Raw genomic sequence first — 23,608 nt, forward strand, 5'->3', positions numbered from 1 at the left:
CAGAGAAATTAGAATCTTAAAGCTGCATGACTTAACTTTGGCAGATTTTCTCACTGAAGCACCCCCAGTGACAGTTAATTTGGCATTGGTTTTGCATCCTATCTCTACTCTGAGCTCTCTCTGGCCAGAAAAAGTCATTCTGATGTTGATTCTTGCATTATGTCTTTCTCTGTCACTTTCTCTCTTTCTTTTCTTACTTCCTTTAATGAAGTCCTCATGAATTCCTTGGCTGTATCAGTGCATTTAAAAGTGTCAGTGTGTTGATTTCGAGATGCTTGTGTGTGACGTGGTACCATAAAGCAAAATTACGCTGTAAAGTGACACAGCGTCCTCAGCCCCGGGACGCTGCAGAGCAAAAACAGCTCCAGGAATGTTCATAATAAATTTAAGTGTACTATCAAAATTGGTCAGAAAAACATTTTTTTTTATGGTCAGAAAGTTACATAACGCTACTTTGAAGGAATATTGAAAATTTTCTTTCAAAATCACTGTCAGATGGTAAGACCCATATTTTGATTAGTCATACAATAACTGCAAGAAAAACCTATTAAAAAAATGAATAGACACACCGATCTTAATTACTGTTAACCAAGCTAAAAGCACACAGTTAAGCCAAAACATTTTGACCAACCTCTTTCTTATTATGCCAAATGAGCTCATTTTTGTTTTTCCCCAGTTTTTGTGCAGTTAGCTCATCAAAAATCCATTTAGTGGATCGATACAAACTATGCAGCCTTCTTGGGCGGCTGTATCTCAGGAGGAAGAGCAATCATCTAACCACCAGAAAGTTGGTGGATCAAATCCAGGCTTCCCATGTACTATATGTGTGTGTGTGTGTGTGTGTGTGTGTGTGTGAATGGGTGAATGTGACATGTAGTGAAAAAGAAAATTATTGTACAAAAATATTAATTAAGAATAATGTTTATTTGTTTGTGTATGTAAATTTATAATGTCATGTATAGATGTAGATAAAACACTTAGTGGAATGTGTTTGAATTCAGGAAAAAAGCATTCATGACAAAGTCATGACAGTATCGTAATAATAACAATGTTTACTTTATTAATCCCAATTAGGCCATTATTCATTCATTAATTTTCTAAACCGCTTAGCCCAGTTCAGGGTCACGAGGACACTGGAGCCTGTTGCCAGTCCATCGCAGGGCCAACACAGAGACAAAAAACTACTCATGTGCAAATTCCCTCCAAGCCTACTTGTTGAATAAGCTGAATAAGTAGCTCTATTTTCTATTTTTTTTTTTTTTATCTTTATACCATAGTCCTTTTAGATATTTATTGTTGTTTGTGTGATTGTGCACTGACTGGTTGTTTTTACTGCTTGCTGTACAACAAATTACCCTCACAGGATAATAAAGATAATCCGTTCTGTTTCCTTCAGTACCATGGACAGCAGCATTGTTTGTCATGTGCTGCGAGCATCCATACGATCGCTTGATATGCTTCCTTTTGTGGTTGTTAAAAGAGCTCTCCATTCCCTTTTCTGATTAAACAATTGCTGCATACAGTAGTAGGAGAGGGGTTTCTTGGTAGTAATCACATGTGACATGCAAAGTCGCGGTGCATGCCCAACAATAAGACTCCCCTAAAAGCCCTGGTGTAATTCCTGGTGTAAAACCCTGCTAACCTAACATGCATGTCTTTGAATGGTGGGAGGAAGCCAGAGTACCTGGAGAGAACCCAAGCATACACAGGGAGAACATGCACAGAAAGACCCCTATTTGAATCTCCACTGAGCCTGCACACAAACCAGCAACCTTCTTGCTGTGAGGCTGTGGTGCTAACCACCACACCTCCGTGTAACCCACTGGGTAATTAGTTTCTGCATTTTACATATCCCTAAAATACAACTAGGGGTTAAGGGACTTGTCAGGGACCCAGACTGGTTCACCTCTGTTGGCACACCACTGACTTGAATTTGTGTTCTCTAGACCCGAGTCCACCTCTGTAACCACTGTTGTGCTAGTTTAGGCGTAGCCAGCGTTGGTTCTCGAGGACCCCAATCCGGCAGGTTTTCCAGATTTCCCTGCTCCAGCACACCTGACTCAAATTAAATAGATCCAACAGCCTATAAGGATCTCCACAATGACTTGTTAGTTTAAGTCAGATGTGTTGGAGCATGGAAATCTGGAAAACCTGCCGGATTGGGGCCCTCGAGGACCAACGTTGGCTACCCCTGTGCTAGTTACTGAAAAAAGTAACTAGTTACAGTTACTAGTTACTTTATTTAAAAAAGTAACTCTTTCACTTTTTTGATTACTTGCACTAAAAAGTAATGTGTTACTGTTAAAAGCAACATTTTAGTTAAATTTGGTACAGAACACAATTTATTTAAGAAAGGCCAGTAGATCATTTGGAAAAAAAAAATAAAATAAAATGTTATATAACAGCTGCTCAGAAATTAAATAAATGCTGCATGTTGAACCCTCCAGTCTTTCTCCTGCTCTTTATTATATATTTTCATTTACACATTTCCTTTTTGTTCAAAGGCATCGTCGCTGTCTTGTCAGGTAAAGTTGTGCGTGTGTGTGTGTGTGTGTGTAGGTAGGTGCGGACTGATTCGGACACCCGCGGTAACCAAGGAAACGAGGCAGTGGGCACTAGTTCCTGAAAACAAGGTTGAGTTCACATTTCCTTTTCCACATCCAGAAGTTATTGCTTTATGGACAGCTGTGAGAGAATCAGAAGGGCTTCACGTAGGGAGCAGAGAAAGCCCAAGTAAGTAACAACAACAAGGCGCCAAACCCATAACCTGCGACTGGCGATATTTCTAGGTGACTGAAAAAAAAAAAAGCCAACAACAGAACTATGCAACACTGCTCATGGGGTGCTGCATCACTGCTATACACTGGAAGAAGCTCACAGCTACTGGCCAAAATGTAGTTAGTAATGGACAAACACACTGTATGGTAATGGTAAGTGAGCTACTTTATTTAAAGAGTAATGCGTTAGAGTATTAGTTACTGACAAAAGTAATTTCAAATGAACATGCTGTACAAAATCTTTGCTTTAGTTGTTACATTTTCACATTTTAACGGATTTTATTTTTATTTGTAATAACAAGCCAACAAGCAAAATCTAATTGTTTTTGGCGCAAAAACTTTTTATCATTATTAACAAGTTATTAGCTACATTTAAAACCTGCCAAAATTATTACGTTATGGGTAGGTATTATGTTAATTGGTTGCTGTTACATATTTAGCTGCTACAAGGTGTGAGATTAGTAGATTTTAGGAATATAGGCTATGTATTGCTGAAAAAATAGATAAGCACACATTGTCTTCAGTGCCAAGTGGGTCACAACTATAAAATTTAGTGACCCATTCACTATAGCGGCTGCCAAGATCTAGTTGATGCTGCTGCAAATACAGCACCATCAAGAGAAGCCACTACTGTCAGCCAAAGGGGGTGAACATGGAGAGTATAGATGTAGGACATATACGAGGGACACTGAGTGTGCTGCTCCTAAGCTGCCGTCTCATCGGTAATCTCCCCTGACAGGCTTCTGCATTGTTTAACTTGAGATGATTGAGGGTGAGTGAGAGCGAAAAGATAAATAAAAAGCAGATGAAAGAGAAGAAGATAAGAAGAAAATTACACCCAAGGAGCAAATAAAGAAGATATTACAGACTGTCCTACATATCAGCTACTAATGAATGTTGGAGCACTCTGTATTACCCTGAGCAACCACATCTCCACAGGGGTACTACATAAATATCTGCCCAGCCAGCTGAGACTGCTGTAAGTCTGTAAGATGTGGTGAGTAACAAAGAGGACGCTTCAATTGTAATCATGCAGTGTGGCTCAATTTGGCTCCTGCTTTAATTACAAGAGTTAGGCCGGAATGAAGGAGTGGGGTTGGGGGAGTTTTAGAAAAGACTAGGTGCAAGCTAAATTATCTGTGAAACTAACAAATGAAAGCAATTAGCCAGAAAGCTAGAAACCAGGCCAGAGACTATCTGGAACAAGTCAACAGTTTCTTTAAATTATTCTTAATCTGCTCAGCTCCCAGTGTGCCACATTTAGGTAATGCTGATAGGACTAATTAGAAAAGAAATGCCTCAAAAAGCCACGCACAGCAGCATTGTGGTATTTCTCAACATTTTTAGATTTTAATGTTTGCACGTACTGTAAATGTTAAGTGGCTGGATGTTTGCACTTTTCCACACTGAATATTTATGAAAGGTCAGACATACACAACACAAATCCTAAAACAGCTTCATAGGACAATAAATTATTTTCCGCTTTGAGCATAATTGATTCAGAAGAGGTCATCCTGAGAGCTAAAATAATGATTCTGAAATGTCAGAAAACTCTGAGCGACTCATATAATGACTTCCTATTTGCATTTTTCATAGTCTCCTGGCAAAAAAAGATGCAAGGGGAGATATTGAGAGTGTGATTTAAAGGGAAGAAATGAAAGGATAAAAATTAAAGGGGAGTTAGTGAAGAGTAAACAAAGTGGACAAGAGAGGAGAGAAGATGATAAGTCGAGGTGGAGCCGAAAAGTGATGAAGAGAAATGTGGATGGAAAGGATCTGACAAGGATGCAGAATCTAAGAATAGGAGGAGGGAATATCAGTTCAGTAAACTCAAACTCTTGCAAATCACAGGGAAGGCCCTAGAGATCTGTTAGTGTGATGCAATGCCTTCTCTTCTCTTCTCTTCTCTTCTCTTCTCTTCTCTGTTTATGTTTCCTTCTCTGTATCTGCAGTTTTCTAAGCCATTTGTGAAGTATGCTGTTCTAAAAGTAGCCCAAACACAAAAACTCACACAAACAAAAATGTCTGATGCAACTTCTTACCTCGGCAGTGGCCATCCATCTCCTCGTGTCCGATGCTACAGACGCAGCGGCCCAGTGGTACTAGCCAGTCTCCATCAGCACCACAATACAGTTTAGGTGTGTCCCTCTCTTCAGCATTCTCCACACATGCACCCCTCACTTCTACCAGAGACGACGAGTCCATGTGTGGCACTGTATCAGGAAACACTGCCAGGTTCCTTAAAGTCGACGAGCATCGCTTGTAAAATACCTTACATGAAAGAGAAAAACACAGGTTGAAGTATGGTTGGTCTTTTGAGGACATAAAATTGGCAATTTCATGCCTGTCTTTTAAGCAAACATTAGCTGAACCACCCTGTTGACAGACCTTTACAGAGACAAGGGCAATACAAGCTCCCACATCTTGAAAGGCCAAGTAGAAGCCCTTCTGTGTCACTGGTCCCACCTCTCTGACCTCAGTATTGAGGCGAAGAACACGATCACCAAGATCTGTCTGTGTGAAGCTTTCATCTGCTGCTATGGTGTCCACCTTAAAACCAACAGCAAACACTTTGTTCACTCTATTGAAGGATAACAACTGAGAAGTCTATTTCACAAAATCCAATAACTAACCTTGGCGTAGTCAGTGGGTCGAAAGCGTGTCCCTGCAGGAAGTGGTTCAGCTGTCTGCAGGTAAAAGAGGTTGAAGGTTTCCTTACAGGTGCCAGACACCCAAGGAATGGAGTTGCAATCTCTCAGGGTGAAACGCAGCTCTACATATACCTGAGTCAAAATATTGATCAGTAAATACACCAAATCACAGCCTTTTTAGGGGGTTTTAAAAATTAAATCTGTCTTGAAACTATTTTTCAGAGCAACTGACCTAGCTTCCATACTTAGATCATTTCTCATTTATAATTTATTGTAGTGGCATAAACTGAGCTGGAACCATGAAAGTTAAATATAATTCTCTTTGTTTTTTGTTTGTACATTTACTGCTGTCATGATTGGTTGTGAGGTTTTCTGACTTCTTTCAAAAGAGTTAGTCCACTTTCTCAATGTCCCCAACCACAAATCCTACTTCAAGACTGTTTCTATTTTATACAGATTTCAGACAAAGGTTTTTGAACACAAACACATCTGAGGAAGAGTTGTGAGGCAGTCCAGACCCGCTGTGCAGCTTGTCGTTGAATCCATCCAGACCGCAGCCAGTTGTTCTGGTTTGGCTCCATTACATGGCAAACCTGGAAGGTGTGAATAGGTCTGTTCTGCTCATCCATCTCCGTGATAGCGTCCCACTGTAAGAATACAGTCATGCAAAAGTTTAGATACTCACTCAGGTTTCTGCTTCCAAATAAAAAGAAAGGTTCTTCACAAGTATTTACCCTTCAAGACAATAATAATAACAATAATAACTAGTATGAATGACAGGAACTGACCAATATTTACACCTATTTATATATGAATATATACTAGCCTGCATGTAGCACATTTAGGGAAAACACAAATGCACAATCTAGTTTCAGAGCTGTTAAAGAAAATCCAACTTTTGCACCTTCTTTTGCTTGTAGTGAAACTTAATTTCTATAGAAATATGACACTTGAGAGACACCAAGTCAGTTTCTCCAATGTTTTCAAGCTGTTGCATCAGCCTGACTCTCTCATTTGTCTGCTCCACTTTAATGGTGTGATGATCAGAGCTTCAAAAGCCCTAACATTTATTGACAGAACTTCTCCTGTGGCATTACATGGGCAGCAGAGACTGTGACAGTTACACATGTGATTTTAAGTCAAGAGCATATGATACATAGAATACATGTGTTTCTTTTATACTTGCTTCTGTTCTTTAAAGATGATGGTAAATAGATTTATAGCATTATAAATCACAGTTTTTGCTGAAAATTTTGCATTCTGATTTCCACCCTAATATCACAGTGAATTGGAAATAATTTTCAATCCGATTGAGAGGAGTGGGTTAAACCTTTTTAAGATCGGATAAGCAGGAAAAAATAACCATGTATACACTCGTTCCGATTGTTTTGTGGTGTATGTAGTGTGCATACTTGAACCACGTGGGGGTTATGAGACGTAATGAGTTTAAGTGAAGACTTGAACAATGGCGACTACAAAAATGGGACTGTGGCAGATACAAAGTTTTTGTTAGAAACTAAATGAGTTAAGGATTAAACATTTCGACATTTAAAAGGCTGAAAAAAAAATTAATAAAACAACACTTTTTCTATCCAGCTAGTAGCACTGCACATGTCAAAAGCGTTACGATCGTATTGAATCTGTCCATCATGTAAATACCACTGATCAGATCATTTAATCTAGTACCCATGTAAACATGCCAGCTGAAATCTCCAATCAGATTGATTTTAATACGTTAGATAAAATAAAATGTCCATGTAAACGTAGCTAGTGTCTAAATAGAGTATATTGTGATTAGTAAGAGGGGCAGTGGTTACTTCATCCTGCTCCTTTTCAAGCTTGATAATCTGTTTGTTTTTTTCTTAAATGTAATTTCTTTGATGTATTTGATTGTGTATTGTTACATTTCCTTTACTTTTTTTCTAAAAAACATCTAAAAGTAGCATTTGTTTTGTGTGTTCGAACAAAAGCCCATTGAATCAAAAATAAAAAATTTCTGACCACATTCCTGTAATATTCGAGATTTCTCTTCTTTGTCGGTCTGTTCAAGCTCATCTGCCTGTATGTTGCTCTCGCATGATTACTTCTGCTGCTCCTGAACTTTTAACCACTGCCTATCAGGAATCTTGTCTAGCAGTATTTCTTGACAAGCCTCCAGAACACATGGCTGCTGACCTCCTCCTTGCTTTGTTTGATATCACCTGCTTAAATATTCTCAACTCTTCTCAACCTACAAAAGTAAGTGCTCCAAATCCAAAACCCAACCTTGGCTTAATGATTTCACCTGTGCCCTCAGACAAGTGTGTAGGAAAAATTAGCACAAATGAAAGGAAGATAAATTACAGGTGTCTTTTGATATGTTACGAGATTTTCTCAGCTTATTAGCAAGTTGTCAAGACAGCAAAACTAAATATTTGCCAAATTTTATCTCAGTAAATTATCACTCATGTCTTATTTAATATTATAAATGATGTGATCAACCCATCTATTTCTTTTGCCCTCCAGGATCTCCAGTAGTCTGTAAGAACATTTTTGTTGACTAAATTGATGGTATCAGATAAATTAGGCTTTCTGCCTCTGAGCCCTGTGTCTCTTCTATGTGCTCATCTGTTTTCGATCACTCTGAACCAGAGTCCCTTTCCTTTAAATCCGAAGTGATCAGCCACCTGAATCCTTCAGGGTGTGGTTTGGACACCGCTGGACACATTTTTGATGTTGTTGGTCCAAGTCACCCCTGGCTATAATTATAGCTATCTTGTGTTTGGAACTGTCTGTATTAATTTGAAGTGTACAGTTGTTCAGCCTCTTATTAAAATGCCAAGCCTGGACCATATGGCCCTTTCCAATTTTAGACCAATCTCAAAGTTGCCCTTTCTCTCAAAACTGTTAGAGAAGGTTGCTCTTACCCAGCTCCAAACAATCTGACTGGAGTTTCTGATGTTTTTAGCCTGGTTTTAAAGCATTCCCCAGCACTGAATCTACATGTTTTTTTTTTAAGTATAACAATCTTTTATTAGTTATGGACTCTGGTGACTCATCCATTTTAGTTCTTTTAGATCTCAGTGCTGCCTTTGATACCACTGACCATAGTACCTTAATTTCTAGGCTGGAGAACTGTTTTAAAATGGTTTAAATCATCTTTAAGAAACATAGGCTTTTTTGTTAAGGTAGGAGATTTCTCCTCCTCTTTAGCTGTCTTTACTTGTGGGTTCCCCCAGGGGTCCATCCTTAGTCCAGTCCTCTTTTTGCTGTAAATCCGTCCTTAGGAAACATGGGGTCCTTTTTCATTGATATGCAAATGACTCAAATGTTCCCCTAAAGCGTAGAGGTTTTAGTGAGCTGTCAGAAGGAGGTTCAATCCTGGATGGCACAAAACTTCCTCAAGTTAAAAGAAGATAAAGCTAAAATCTTGTTATTTTGGCTTTTTAACCCCCGTGCCATTTAGAGCATCTATAAGGTGTCAATATTTGTAAAGGTTGACTAATTAGAAAACTATTTTAAAATTTACTTCAGACTGGTACAGTAACACTGGTGATTCGTGTAGGTCTGGAAAGACATTTCTTTCCCCTTCCTCAAGTGACCTGTCAACCACCCAAGGTGGCACCTAGGGGTCAGATTTCAGATGTGGCCTTTGCAACCTTGGCCACCTGTCCAGCTCTATAGCCTGCTTTTCTGTTGCCCCTGGTTAGAAACGGCTGCAGTAAAGTGCTAAAAACTGTTCTAAAAAATAAATATGAATGATAATAGTTTGAAAAATCCTAAATGTTATCTTTTAGTGGTCCTGAAATGAAAAGACTGTAACAGTTTCATAATAAAGAAGAACTGAGCTGATAGTTGTCCCTCCATAATGTTCCCCCATCCCAACAAAAGAGCTCTGAATCTCAGTCAGTGATTTGTTGACTACCTGCCTGGCCAAAGCCCATAAAGCCTAGAAAAGCCTAACAAATCTATTGGTGTTTTCAAACTGATCTGTCATTTAGATCTTAACCCTGACACGAGTCTGTCAAACAGACTTTTGAAACCACCCCACACTTCTTTTCACCTTTACATACACCATAAACTGTTAGACCTTACACACACAGGTTTGTGATCTCTTAATAATGTGCACTCACTTCAGTGAGTTACAGGTGGATTCCTCCTGTCAAGTTGTGGAAATATCTCTGGGATCACAAATAGAGGGCTCAACATGATCTCCATTTGGAGATTTATAATGCATAGTCTGAATTCTTCTGTAAATTCAATATATTGATGTCTGTTTTCAGTGCAAATAAAGCACAGAAGCTTCCAAAACTAGAAACCCTTTTGGTATTGTGGGGAATTGTGAGAGCATTTTAATTAGAAAGGGAAACAAAAAATAATTAATCGACTTCAAATTGAGTCTGAGCAAAACAAAATCTGGAAAACTGAAGAAGATTCTAAAATTATTTGAATAAATAATATGTTATGATCTAATCTTCATCTAAAGTTAATTCAAATTAAACTAGAAATATGTGGCAGTAGTAAAAAAACAAAACAAAAAAAAGATGTAAACAAAACCATAAAATTTATGCTGTTATGAAGTGGGTGTTACATTGGGCTGTTGGCTTTGTAATGATGCCAGGGAAATGGATTCTTGCTCCTGTCTGCAAATGCAAATGCAACCAAACTAAATTGGTTTTCTCAGCAAGTTGAAAATTACAATTGTTGAATTTGTCACTCACTTCACAAAGTGTAATTAATGATTTTATCATTTCAAAAGTCTAAACAAAAACAAACAACAGAATTTATTCCTGTGATACATACTGATCTGCTTCTCGTGATGTGTTTATCACATTAACTCAACCATAAAGAAAACCACCTAACAGACAATGTTCACCTAAAAAAAATAGATAGATAGATAGATAGATAGATAGATAGATAGATAGATAGATAGATAGATAGATAGATAGATAGATAGATAGATAGATAGATAGATAGATAGATTAAATACGGCAGAAAACTTCTTGGAAGAAGACTTCTTGGATGGTGCAAAAGTCATTATAGGATACTGAAAACTGCAGAACTCTAATTCCCTATTTCAACATGTTTCACTCCAAATGTGAGAGGTCACAACAGCCTATAACAATGTTTTTTGGTCTGAAACGCTGTCTTTCCAGAATCCATCTTCTGAATTTTTCTTGAAGATTTTCACTAAATGGGAAAGGGACTTCCCAGTAAATCTTCCTCTGAAAGCATTCCCTTTCCAAGCTTCCTTCAGAAAGTGGAAGATTGAAGCTTCCTCTGTGATTGCACACTATCATTTCCAGGTCACAGACTAACAAATGGTGGTCATGAGAAAGTATTTGTTGCTACACAGAAAACACTCTCTGAGTGGTTATTGATTTCTCTCTCTACCATGCTACTTTCTGCATTATGTAAATCTGTTGTTTTTATATCTACAAGATAGGAAGTTCAATAAAAATAATTCTACAACCATCCTGTTTTAGATGTGAAATGTGAACATTTAAAAAATGCAAACATGGATACTAGAGTCATACATGAAACTGAAACAACTGTGGTAGAGTGTTCTCAATTAAAAATTATTAAATAACACTTTAACCTTGACTGGAGTGTGCAAATGCAATTAATCTTATATTAATTAAGCTATGTAAATTATCTCAGTATGACACCCAAAGGGCCAAATGATTATTTAATCACAATCATATCTTCTTTCATTCGAAACTCTGGCCTACTGAAAATACTGTGATTGTGCTTTAATATTGTGTAGTGAACTTGGTCGTCTGTAATTAGGAATATTTTCAGTATATTTTCCTTTATAATCAGAGCAAATCCAGAGGTTCATTTAAATATATAAATTACTACATGAAATGTCCCAAAACAGAAGTGAGTTATTCCCTGTAGCTCATCGCACAAACTATTTTGCAATACATTTGACATGAAATGTCTATTTGGAAGACATCCACTTTCATTAACTCACAAAGCCATCAAGCTCTTCTGTTCTTCAGTTAAACTGGATTAGATTGCATTATTACCCCAACAACAAATAATTCTCTAAACCTAGTTTATCACTTACTGGCCCTTTGTCAGGAACCTTTAGCATCACATTTCAATAGAGTGGGTTCCCCCTTTTATTAGCATCTAATTCATAGTAATCCCAATCAGGATGCTGCAGTTTGATTGGCATGTTACCTCTATACTGTACTTTGTTTCTACAATATTTTTGGTTTATGTTGCTCTTTGTTTGGTTTAGGCACAAAACAGTTCAGTTAGGTTTGAGAAAGCACTACAAGTCCACATTTATTTTATGTTTCGCCCCTCTGCAACAATCATCATTTTCTTTCTTTCTGAGTTCCCACAGTGACTTCACAAACAGAACACATCTGTTTCAGATGTGAAGGAACTTCAACAGAAATCAAGAAAAGGGGGTATTAACACTGTAAACACTCAAACTTGTCTTTTTAAGATTAACACAAAAACAGGTGCCGTCATCTGGTTCCCAAGCTACAAGATGGTGGGTGTCATACTGTTTGTAGGTGGTTGATAATGGTTGATGTCAGGGATTTAGATTTTTTCAAAATCACTGTCTCTTCAAAATGTGGTGCCTATCCAAAAACTGGATACTGAGATATTTAATTCACATTGGGTTTTCTCCCTATACTCTGTTAACATTGCAAAAAATGTCAAATTAAAACACATTCAATGACATCTGCTACTGAAGTATAAAACAGTAGAATCTCTTTAGTCCACATGCTTTTCATCCTGTCATTGTTAAAAATTGTTTTACTGGTACATAAAAGCAGATGTGCTGTAAAAATCATTAAAAGAAACTCTATCTTATAGCAAGACTCAAACTTCTGATGTAAGAGGAGTCTCTTTAGCACACTCAGTGTACATTCTCATTTCTCTGCCCTCCTTAGAAGAGCTTGAAAAACTAACTTAAGAAAGAAACAGATTAGAAAAAAAACTGTTTCCGGTTTGCAAATGATCACAGTTAAATAATTGGAGTTCCATTATGCATACAAGCAAGGGAAAATGGTGATTTGTCACCGTGCTTGCCTCAGTCTTCGAAAATGCACCCTTGGGATGTAGCATAATTCAGAGCAGAGAAAACAAACACTTGGAGTTTGAAAGATGAGCTGCAGATCACACTCTCTCAAGCAATCAGATATGCACCTACTAATCGCTCTCCCTATTAGTCCCCAGCCCAGCAGATGGAGACCAGGCTTTCAGTACAAGGTGTGGAACTTATTAATGTGCTGAACTCAATACTAGTTTTGTATCATGAGAGTTTAATGAGACATTTTCTGAAACTGGCCCATAAAAATACTCATTGTTAATTTAGTTTTAAGGCTGTGATGAGCTATATGTTTACTTTGGTATAATGACGCATTATGTTGTTTGCTAACTAAGAAGCAATGGAAACCTATATTATTAAAATGACACCTGCACTACCTGCCCCTGTGAAACATCAATTGACTTTTGCTTGTTCAGGTGCACTGTCCCCAAGACCTAATTAATTTCTTCTCCCTGATCATTGTCTGTATATGATGAGCTTCAGGGACAAATGAGGAATCTGAGAAGGAATGACACATGCATCAGCATCAAGTCAGTTTTTTTTAATTCCTTGTGGTAGCCACATGAATCTGTCAGAATGCTACTGTTGTGTTATTTTAGGCTGCTGGAGCTTATCTGGGTCATATAAGGCCAAACTCTTTAATACTTTTGCAAATGTGTATTTCTTTCTGTCTTGAACATGCTTTGCTACATGTAGTTATATAAAGTACACAGCCTGGTTAAGTCAAAGGGCTGCTGTTGTGTAAAAAAACTCAACTCTGCATGTGCTTCAACAATTCAACAAAACAAAAAGAAAACAATCACAGAAACCATGAAACTACTTATTAAGAAAGTAAAATTGCATGGTGCACATCAACACTATGGATGCAGTTGCTTTCTTTTCCCTGAACTGCTGTTTCTTTCCTTGCACTCAGAAACAGGACAGAGCATTTGGACAGAGCTGCTACACTCAGTGCATATAAATCAGAATATGTTTATTTCACATCCTGTCTAGGCCAGGCTTCAGAACTGACTCTTTCCCATCAGGTTAAGTTGTGTTCCTGCTTTTAATGTCAATTGACAAATTGATCATGTCTTAGTGTAATGCGTTCTCACAAACTTTATTAATACACACTTCAGTCTTCTCCCTGACAGCTTGAGAAGCTGTTGCCTTATTAGCCTGCAGACATGTCCAGACATTGTTATTACACGTTTTTTTTTTTTTTTTTTTGGCTTATAGCTACAAAAGTCCACACTCCTGAGAGAAGTTTTTGACAGCCACTGAATGTAATCAGTGTAAAGTTATCAAAGATGTTCACTGAAAGAAGTTCAGATGTAAATTTTAACTTGCAAATAAAACGAACATCTTTTAAAATCAATGATGGCCTGGAAGCTAAGATTACTAAAGTGAGAAAAAAAACAGGTCCTTTCACTTCTTTCTTTTTTTCTAGGGCTGATATTTATTGAGTGCCTCAGTTTAGAGGTTTTTAGTCTACATTTAATCAACGGCTGTTTGTTTAACTCTATTTTCTGTGAGAGATTTAACATCCCCTGCTATCCCCTGGAATAGAGGTACAGTAGGTGTGAAAGAATGATCACAAGTTTCATATTTGTACATTTGCACATGCATTACAAGAAAAAACTGTGTGATGTGTTCAAAGTAGTAAAAAAAAAAAAGGTCAAAGAATACATGAAGGACATACACACAAGTTTAAACAATCATATTGTAAATTTTCTGGAGACAATAGGCTACATAAACCATAATACTAACCAGAAACCATGTAGTACACACATTTACTATATCACATTTTGTATAGGGCAGCACTGTATTACAAAACAGAAGCCATTGTTTAATAATGGCTGCTAATTGTTTCTGGATTCAAACTTGCAATGCCTAACTTGAGATTATTGATTGCAATTTTACACTTGGGGGTCAACAGTGTTGACTGTTGACATCAGCTAGTTATGAGTATTAATGTCATTGTGTCACAATGAGACAGGAAATGTCATCAACAGCACAATAGCAGCTGTAGAGAACTAAGAAAAGGAAACAGCAGGCTTTGTTATGAAACTGTTCTATGGACTAAAGTTGGTATTTCACCATCTCTCATGATATTGCATTGCATCGATGGTGCCTGACAGTGACATCTTCTTAAACCTTTTCACCATGGAAGAAGGTTCTGAAAGTTTCAACAGTAGACTATGATGCAGAAAAGAATAGAAAATGACAGATGATTCTTTAGCTTAAAAAGCGATTCATGTATTGAGGTCATTTCCAGTTCAACTAACTCCCCAACAGATTTTGCTATTAGCTGCCATCTTAACACAGCTGAAAAGAGGCTAAAGTGGGATGTAAATCCTAGTGTTACAAACAAATCACCTGCATTTAAATAGCACCACAAATTATAATTTGCATTAATTGCACAGCACAGACACAGCTGTGGATGTTTCTCCTTTCGGGTGATATTTTGGTCAGGGTGTTAATATTTCATGTTGAGGCATCAAGTTATGAAAACTTACACACAATAAAGCTGCATAAACAAGAATATGTCTGAACAACAACAGCGGAGACTCTCAACCTGACTCAGAGGTTTGATGTTTTGATTGAAACAAGGCAATTTGTCTTTGTCAGACTAAAGGGAAGAAAGTGTTATGAAAATATCATAAAATCTCTGTAGTTTTGATGAATTATTGATTCAGCGTGATTCCAGGTGGCATTTTGCCGTGTATTTCTTTAACTACTTAATGGTATTATTGGTCCCCAAAGAAATAAAGTCTGTTTAGGTTGTGTGTAAGAGAGGAGTAACTTTGTACTCAGCCTTAAAATGATCTCAGTATTTTGCTACTATTTATTTGTTTTGGATCAAAGGATTTATTACACTTATAATAATAGCCTTAAAGCACATCCAGCAATCATCTCGTGTCAAATTATGCAAATTGTCATAAAAAAGGGCTGTTACATGCTACAATTACATTTGTTTAATCTCAAGATATTTTAGTGGATTGTTTAAATCTTTATTCATTGTATGTAAACATGTAAACAACCTCATATCCTAAGCTTTAGGAATAGCTTATCAAACCCACAAATGTCTGCAGAATGTCTTATTATACTCATTTATATCCCTTCATCACTTCATGGGTTTTAAAGGGGTAGTGCACCCAAAAATGTTTTTTTTTGAGCTGTAATCACATATGATGTTGATAAAATTAATATTTTTTGGGAATTTCAAAAACGGGATTTTGTGGGTAAAACATGGCTCATAACGCCTTCTACAAGGTAAAACCAGGTTATGTTTTTTGTGACACAGAGAGGTTCTCTTCGTCACGAGAAAATTTTAAAAACCCCACAGCCTCTTCCTCCAGATGCAGACAGATGGGTCCTTGACTTGCAGGCATAAAAAACCACTCCCACCAATGCATATGAAGGGATGTGAACTCATATGGTGTAGATTTGCTAGTTTCAGACTTCTATTCTTTCAAAAGTAAGGTGTAAAAGTAACACCAGCCTTTATTCTTAAGCCTGGTACACACAACGATTATTGGGCTGTTTTTGTCCCGATTTTGCCTCATCCCGACCTCAGATGGCAAATGCCCGATCATTGTGAGATTTCCCTGTCCAATCATCACTTGGTCTGTGGTGCGTTACGAGCCGATTTGTCCCAATAATCCGCTCCAAAATGGGTTGTAGCCGACAATCAGGAATATTGAACATGTTCAATAATTCAGAGACAATTTCTGAGGAACGCCGATGACTCGTGCATTCTGGTGACGCAGCATGGAATGTAGCCAATCAGCGAACTGTCTGGGGAACAAGGAAGTAAATAAAGTCTGTGTTCACGCCGTCTCCAGTCTGTTATTTTTTTCATTTCTGCATTTGTCTGTTAGCAATATTTCCAAGACCACCATCATTCTCTCGTCCTATATATCCCCTTCCATGCTGTGTGTTGTGTTTTCCGGTTGTTGCTATGATTCTTCTACATTTCAGTGTTTGTCCGGTTCGGAGGACTAGATTGTAGAACTTGCAGGACAGCGTCATCATGTGTGTGTTGTTCTGTGATTATATTATCGGAGCACACCACAAACTGATTTTTTTTATCTTCACATGTGAGGTCTCGACCTCTCGTGTAGTTACACTTTAAATAGACCACACAGTGGTTTAAAGTTCAAACTAAATCATGATAAGATGGATTTTGGTGGGTGAGGTTCTCTTTTTTCCAGGTACAGGTCTCAAGATATATTGAGTTTTCAGACCCATCTAATGACTCTATTTAAAAAAGCAACCAGCAACAAATCTAGACTTTTCTGGTGTTATTGGAGACTTTTGGAAATGTGTAGCATGTTTACTTCTTCTCAATGATCAGTACTTCTGTCCCTTCCCCTATCCAAAAGCCCTCACAGCTGCAGTCAGAGCAGCAGACGTTCGCCTCTGCTCCATGACCAGAGCGAAATGAAACGTGTAAAGCTGCTGCTGGCTGATCCCGCCCTGGCTTGCCGTCATATATTAATGCCTATTAATGAAGAGTGTGGAGGAAATCATTTAAAAAGTTAAAAGTACTGTAACATGTTGTAGACTTGATTACAGAACAGCCAGAGCTGCTAGTTAAAGTACTTAAAATAAAACTTTACTTGAGGTCTGTTCAGTTTGGACCAGGGATATTTTTTATTTTGTTTTTTCTGTTTGGAATTGAAATGCAAATAGGAGCATGTTTTTAGACATTACTTGAAGTGATGGGCAATACCATTCATTTTCTTTCCGATCTGATACCAAGGAAGATACAAGCCAGTATCGTGATACCCATGCAATACCGATACTTACAGAAAAGTTTTTGGAAAATCAATTTCAAAGCAGGCTGCACTGAGGGGACAAAAAGAGGTATTTACATTTTTATAGAATACTCATACTGAAATGACGTTAAAATGCATGAATAAATATATAAATGCCACAATAATTGCATATGTTTGTCAGCACTTACATAATAAAATATTTAGTTAACCATCAATCCAAACAAAGGAGAGGGATTGATATTATTGTTTTTCTATCCTATTAACTATTTTTCATCTGTATTTTTATTTTTAAAAACACTACAATGGTTATTTTACTGAATATTTAATGACACCAGTCTTTGCAGCATCCTTATAAAAAGTCTAGGCCTGTTGAATTGATGTGAGCTGATCTCAGGGACACATTTCACTCCAAATTGGATTCATACAACTATTTATTTCAGCATTAATACTGTACATAACAAAACAGGATGCAACAGTCTTTAGAACGAGGGGAATTCTTGTTGTTTGAACATCAACACAAAAACCTAAACTTAGCAGAGATGAAAAACACCCTCCCACAATTTAGCATCAGTGGCAAACAGCTCCACATTTTCTCCCTCTGAATAGTGGTTAGTACCTGCCTGCAGGACTCCAAGAGTGACATGTCTCATCCTTGCAACACCTATCCTGCTAATTTCCTCCTAATTTAATTATACACTGTGTTATAATTGATTCTCAGATGTTTAAGTAGGTTTGTGGTGTTGCTACAACACCTCTATGTCTTTCCATAAAAATCATACATCACGCCATTGCTATTCAGTTCCACATGTGATGCTACAGGCTAAGTGAGTGAGAGATGCACTGCCGCACGCTGTGTCATTTCACATATGACTTTGGCAGGAGGAAGAAAAAGTAGTTCCTGCTAACTGGGTATAATTCAAAGAAGATCCTGATATTAAAGTTACTTTCAACTGTATTCCTGTTTGTAATAGACTGCATTTTTATCCCAAATCAGAAAATATTGGTATTCTAACAGGAGAAACGATTCAAAACATAAAAAGCTTGTATATGTAGAATCGATATTTTGGTATCGATCCACACATCACTAATTACTAGAGCTTGAGTTCCAGAACTTTTCTTTCGACAAAGTCAGAAAAAAATACATGTACAAAAATTGAAAGTGACTAATGTTTACATGTTTTTCACTTTAAATATTGCACTTTGAGGTACATCCTTTGTTTCCTACCTCAGCCCGGTTCCTACTTCAGATAGTTTAAGAATTCCTCATTTAAAAAAGACCACTCAACCAAATTTTTCCTTTTTTATACTGTAGGAGTGAAAGCTGCAGCTGGCTACGAGCATGGACTGAATGGGTGGCAACAATAGGAAAATGCCAGTATTCTGAGGGTAATAGCTCACAGCAACAGAAAAAAAGAACTTTGAACTAGTTGAGTTTTAGAACTGAGAACTTATTTAAAAATTTTTATTATTAAATCTGATCTGAACTAGTTTATTTTAAAATGTGTGAACTGAACTTTGAAGTAGTTCATGTAGAAACTGAACTTTTCCAACACTGTCTACAGTACACATTTAAATGTGAGCGACATTATGGCATTTGACATCAAGTCAGAAAAGAAAACTGTTTTGGAGAAGGCTATTTCCAAGAAAAAAAAGCTGAAGAAGAGTGGTGCAAAAGCTCTACTACGTGATAGGAAAGATAACATGTCGTCATGACTTTCGGAGAACATTAATTGCTTTTTGGCATTATGTTGTCATTTTAACATGTATCCAGCCAGTGACAGCACAAAACGAAAGGACGAACTAGTAAGAAAGTTAGTAATACTATCTGTCTGAAGTTGCACTACTTTCACATCACTAAGGTTCTGTTCTGTGGTTTCAATCAATGAATCAATCAATGAATCAATCAATCAATCAATCAATCAATCAATCAATTTCCTGTAGAACAATTCAACCTGTTCTTGTCTGGGCAAATTTTGAGAGTATACATGTAAAAAAAAAGACGAAGAAGAAGAAGAAGAACAAGAAGAACAAGAAGAAGAAGAAGAAGAAGAAGAAACAAAGCTCATGCAGGTTTTTTCTGATCAGGCCACTGGAACTGGAAAATCAGAGACCACTGAGGGGTTTTTGCTTGCTTGTTTTGTTTGTGAAGTACTATTCTAGCCATTTTGTGGAAACTTTAATCTCTTGATGGGATTGTGAGAATCTTAAGAGAGCAGGACAAAGCCAACTTCTTTACTCTTTTTTTCACACTTTATTTCACCACACTTTACACATTACTTCACTACACTTATGAAGATACAAGAAAAACGAGTGCTACTTAGACGCATCACTTGACTACATTCAGTCACCTCCTAAAAATCACCTCATTACCACTAGTTGGGCATCTTATTGAACAGTCTGCATCTAAAAGGCCACAGATTGTGTAACAAGGTCCAGAATCTGAGTCTGGCTGTAGATGAAGCTGTTGTCATTACCTGCCTTTACACATATACCTGAGTCATTATTTTTTAGGACCCACTACACATCTGATCAGATATCATCCCTGCCAAACCATCTGGCTTATTGTTTCACATATTTTTCCCCCTTTTTTTCTTTTCACAGACAGAACCACAGATATGCCATTAGGTTTGTAGTGTCACAGTTTGGCCAGTCTCTACCTGGACGAAGTGGAAAACACAGTATTAAGTTTAAGGAAACATCACAAAGCCTCTGGTTCAAATATATAGATGACACCTAGGTGCAAATCAAAACCAAAGAAGCAGAAGTCTTTTCAGTGGACAGGAACATCATGTTCAAAAGGAAGGAAGTCAGGGGAATACACTGCCATTTTTAGACTGTGCTGTGCACAGTGAGGAGGACAGTAAACCAAACATTGAAGTTTATCAGAAATCTACACACACAGACCATTACCTACTCTTTGACACCCGCCACCCACTGAAACATAAGCTGGGGGTTATCAGAACCCCACATGCCCAGACTGAGAATGCCTCAACTAAAGCAGAGAGAAAAGGAGAGGAGCACACAGATATCAAGAAAGCCCACAAAACCTGTGGATAGTCAGCAAAGAAAATCTAGAAAAAAACACCAGACTGCCTCTTTTGCTGCATGGCATCCAGCACACTGCTCATCTGAAAGCTACGCTGTCATTTGCTGCTCTACTTGCAAGTGTTAACACAGAGTTTCCACCCCCCTCAGATCCAGCTCAGTATCCAGTTGTAGCCTCTGAGTCTATCTTCCCCTGCGGGGGGAATTACAACTGTTGGTCTTGACTCACTTCTGTGTTGAGCTTGATGCTTCCTCATGTTGACAAGGTCAGAGCTAAATACCAAACATTATACAGTCTGTGTGTGTACATGCTATGTGTTTTAAAATACATCTCAGGGAAAGCTATGCTGATGTTCATCTATGAAATGCAGCTGGGATTAAGCAAAACTTAAACATTTAAAAAATGTCATTCACACTCAGTTCAGATTTAGCTGAGGAAAAATCCTTTTTCTTTTTTCCAAAAAAGTCACTGCACTGACACGTTGGTGTAACTACTGTCAAAGAGGGTTGTCACATATGTCACCGTCTTTCTTTCTTTATTTCTTTCTTTCTTTCTCTTTCTTTTTTCTCTCTATCTCTCTCTTTTTTCTTTTTAATAAGACCCTGCTGTCTGTCTCTGTCTGTGGTGCGAGAACATCTTGTCAACCTCTGAACCCGTGCTCAAGATTTCAGAATAGAAAAAATGTGCCTAAAAGTCAAGTTAAAAACATTTGAACTGATTGAACTGTGTCACACTAAAAGAGAAAATGATTAATGAGGGAGTGTATATGCTTTTTCATTATTGTATAATAAATGGAAAGGTAAAAGCCTTCATAAATGCAAATGTTACTCACCCCATTGACAGGATAGGTCTTCCAATCCAGCTCTCCTAGCACTGTCGTGGTGTCCAACAGAACCACTAGACAGAGAGCAGGATGGATGAAAAAGAAAGTCATGGAAAATGTAGAAGAAAGGTTGGAAGAGCAGAAGAGCAACAGAGTAAGCAGAAAGAATGACAGGCCAGAGCAGAAAGGGGAATAGAGTGAGTGTGAGAGAGGTTGGACAGTGAATTTAAAAAGAAGAGAAATGGAGGTGACAAAGTAGAAAGAGAGCACACAACAGTTATCAAGCTGTCCATGAGGAGCTTACAGAGCTGTAAAACCCAAATCAGACTCAACCACCTATGAAATAACAGCTTTTAGGAAAGTCAGGGAAAACACCAACACTGACACACATCCGCCCTCCATTTGGCTGAAGTCTGGAAAATCAGTATGCTTTTCTCAGAGGTCAGATTTCTTTTTCTTTTCTTTAATTTTTTAACTGCAATATCTCATCAAAAAAAAAGCCAAAGAGAAATAACAGAGGAAAATGGAGACACTATAAAAAACATCAAACATTTAATTTAAGAAAATATTTTTTAAGTGACAATTTGTAAAAATGTGATTAAGAACATTAAATTAATGGAAAACATAGAGTTCAGTTAGTCAGGCTTTAATAATGAAGAAGGGTTCAAAATTACATTGCTTATAGTTTGGTAATTTCTAAGTAGACAGAAGAGCCAGAATTAGTCTCAGAGCTACATTTACATTTAACCTCATCATTGCAGACAGTCAAAAATGTAAAAAAAATAATAAAATAAAATAAAAATAAAAAAAAGTCTAAGAAAAAAAATCCAAAACAGTTGTGGTAAAAAAAAAAACGTGCGATTATAATAAATACCATGGATGTTGCTTTCTGTCTGACAGTGTTCAAGTGATATGACAAGAACTGGGACACATGAATATCAAGATTATTAATAACTTACCATTTAAGCTTTTGTAGTTTTCTAATCATGTATTTTGTGACATGTTGACAGATCATTCTAACTTGAATGTACTTTAAACAGCAGCATGTGTCTAACACAGCTGATCTCTTGCATGACAGTGCCACAAAGTTTAGCTAGTCCAACCCCCCCCCCCCTTACATTGTAAAAGTTTGTGGCTAAGTAAACAGCTACAAAACATGGAACCCTAGCATGGTGACAACTCAAAACCTAAGGGTATGGCGCAGAGAAAGAAAACATTGAAGGTAAAAGTTTTTGAGCCTTTAATAGCTGCAACATTTTTGTAAGTATTTCACATTCTGTCCTAAGATCCGGTTTTCTGAACTGACATTGGAAGTGATTGTTGCACTCCAGCCAGAACATCTGTCCATCACAGAACAAGCCAGAGAGACCAGCACATCACACAACTGTGGACTGTGGGGTGAATCAGAAACACCCTCAACAACCCTCCACAAGATACAAACTCTGAACAGCTGGCTTTGAATCCTGAACTCTCTCATTTTGAGGGGACAGTCCTGACCATTTTATAACTCATTGCTATGCTTATACCTTTTAAATCAATACCAAAGCTCAAATGTTTGTTTTGTAACTTCAAGACAACAAGCTGCAATCCAATGAGCACTGATCTGTCCTTCAAGCTATTTGTTGGATGAATTCACACAAATTCTCATCAAACACCTAAAAATAACACAGAACTACCTGTTTTGAATATGATTTCCTGATTTTTTTATTATTTATTTATTTATTTTATAAATGATTCAGCTGTTTTAGGCTTTGTTTTATTTATTCAGGTTTTCTAGTGATGAAAGTTTGATTTGGAAGCCTCCACCAGCAGGGCTCACTCTCAACATTTCAATGTTGCATTACAATCCAGAAATATAGTTCTTTTGTTTAGGATATTCTTGTCCACTAGCAGTTGGGCAGCACTAAAGACTCAAAACAAGAGCAACCAGAAACTAAATAAATAAAATTGAACCCCTAAATCACATAAAGAAACAAAAGCTTTACATTGGTGTGTGTGTTGTTCCAGGTGGCAAGTGCACAATAAGTCAAATGTCCTGAGTTCAGAAAAAAATATGGTCATACAATCAACATAGTCCAATTACTTGAGCATTTTATAAAGACCCTGATTCATATTACTCTGAAAAGTCTTGAGCCACTCCTCATATTGTTGCATCTTGCCAAGACAGTGAGAATTAGGTGCAATAATTTATTGAAAATTGTGCAAACATAAACAGTAAATAAGGCAATAGCAGGGTTTATACAATTCTAATGAGCTATAAATTCAATATTTGGCATGACCACCCATATTTTAAACAAAGCAGGAACCTTCTTTCTTTAATTAGGAGTTCTAAACTCTTTAACACATTCCAATGTTTTATTTATTTATTTTTGTTTTTTATGTGTTAGCTTCTTTGGTATTATTAATCCTGCTACTCAAAGGTCTATATCCCCCTTGTGGGAGGACTTATTATTTCATAAGACCTGTTGACAATGATTGTCAGTCCAGTTCTTGA

At 37.3% G+C, this 23,608-nt stretch overlaps 1 protein-coding gene across 1 annotated transcript in view; it reads right to left on the minus strand.

Annotated features, from left to right (window-relative positions):
* The window catches only part of LOC121643644 (ephrin type-A receptor 6-like), a 73,150-nt gene that overhangs the window by 37,306 nt on the left and 12,236 nt on the right, over positions 1-23,608 (minus strand). The window contains exons 2-6 of the mRNA XM_041991176.1: positions 21,124-21,188; positions 5,947-6,075; positions 5,411-5,560; positions 5,166-5,327; positions 4,820-5,048 (exon numbers count right to left, since the gene is read on the minus strand). Coding sequence (XP_041847110.1) covers positions 4,820-5,048; positions 5,166-5,327; positions 5,411-5,560; positions 5,947-6,075; positions 21,124-21,188 — 735 coding nt within the window. The remainder of the gene's footprint in view (positions 1-4,819; positions 5,049-5,165; positions 5,328-5,410; positions 5,561-5,946; positions 6,076-21,123; positions 21,189-23,608) is intronic.

Source organism: Melanotaenia boesemani, chromosome 1 (assembly GCF_017639745.1).
Source record: "Melanotaenia boesemani isolate fMelBoe1 chromosome 1, fMelBoe1.pri, whole genome shotgun sequence".
Lineage (NCBI taxonomy): Eukaryota > Metazoa > Chordata > Actinopteri > Atheriniformes > Melanotaeniidae > Melanotaenia > Melanotaenia boesemani.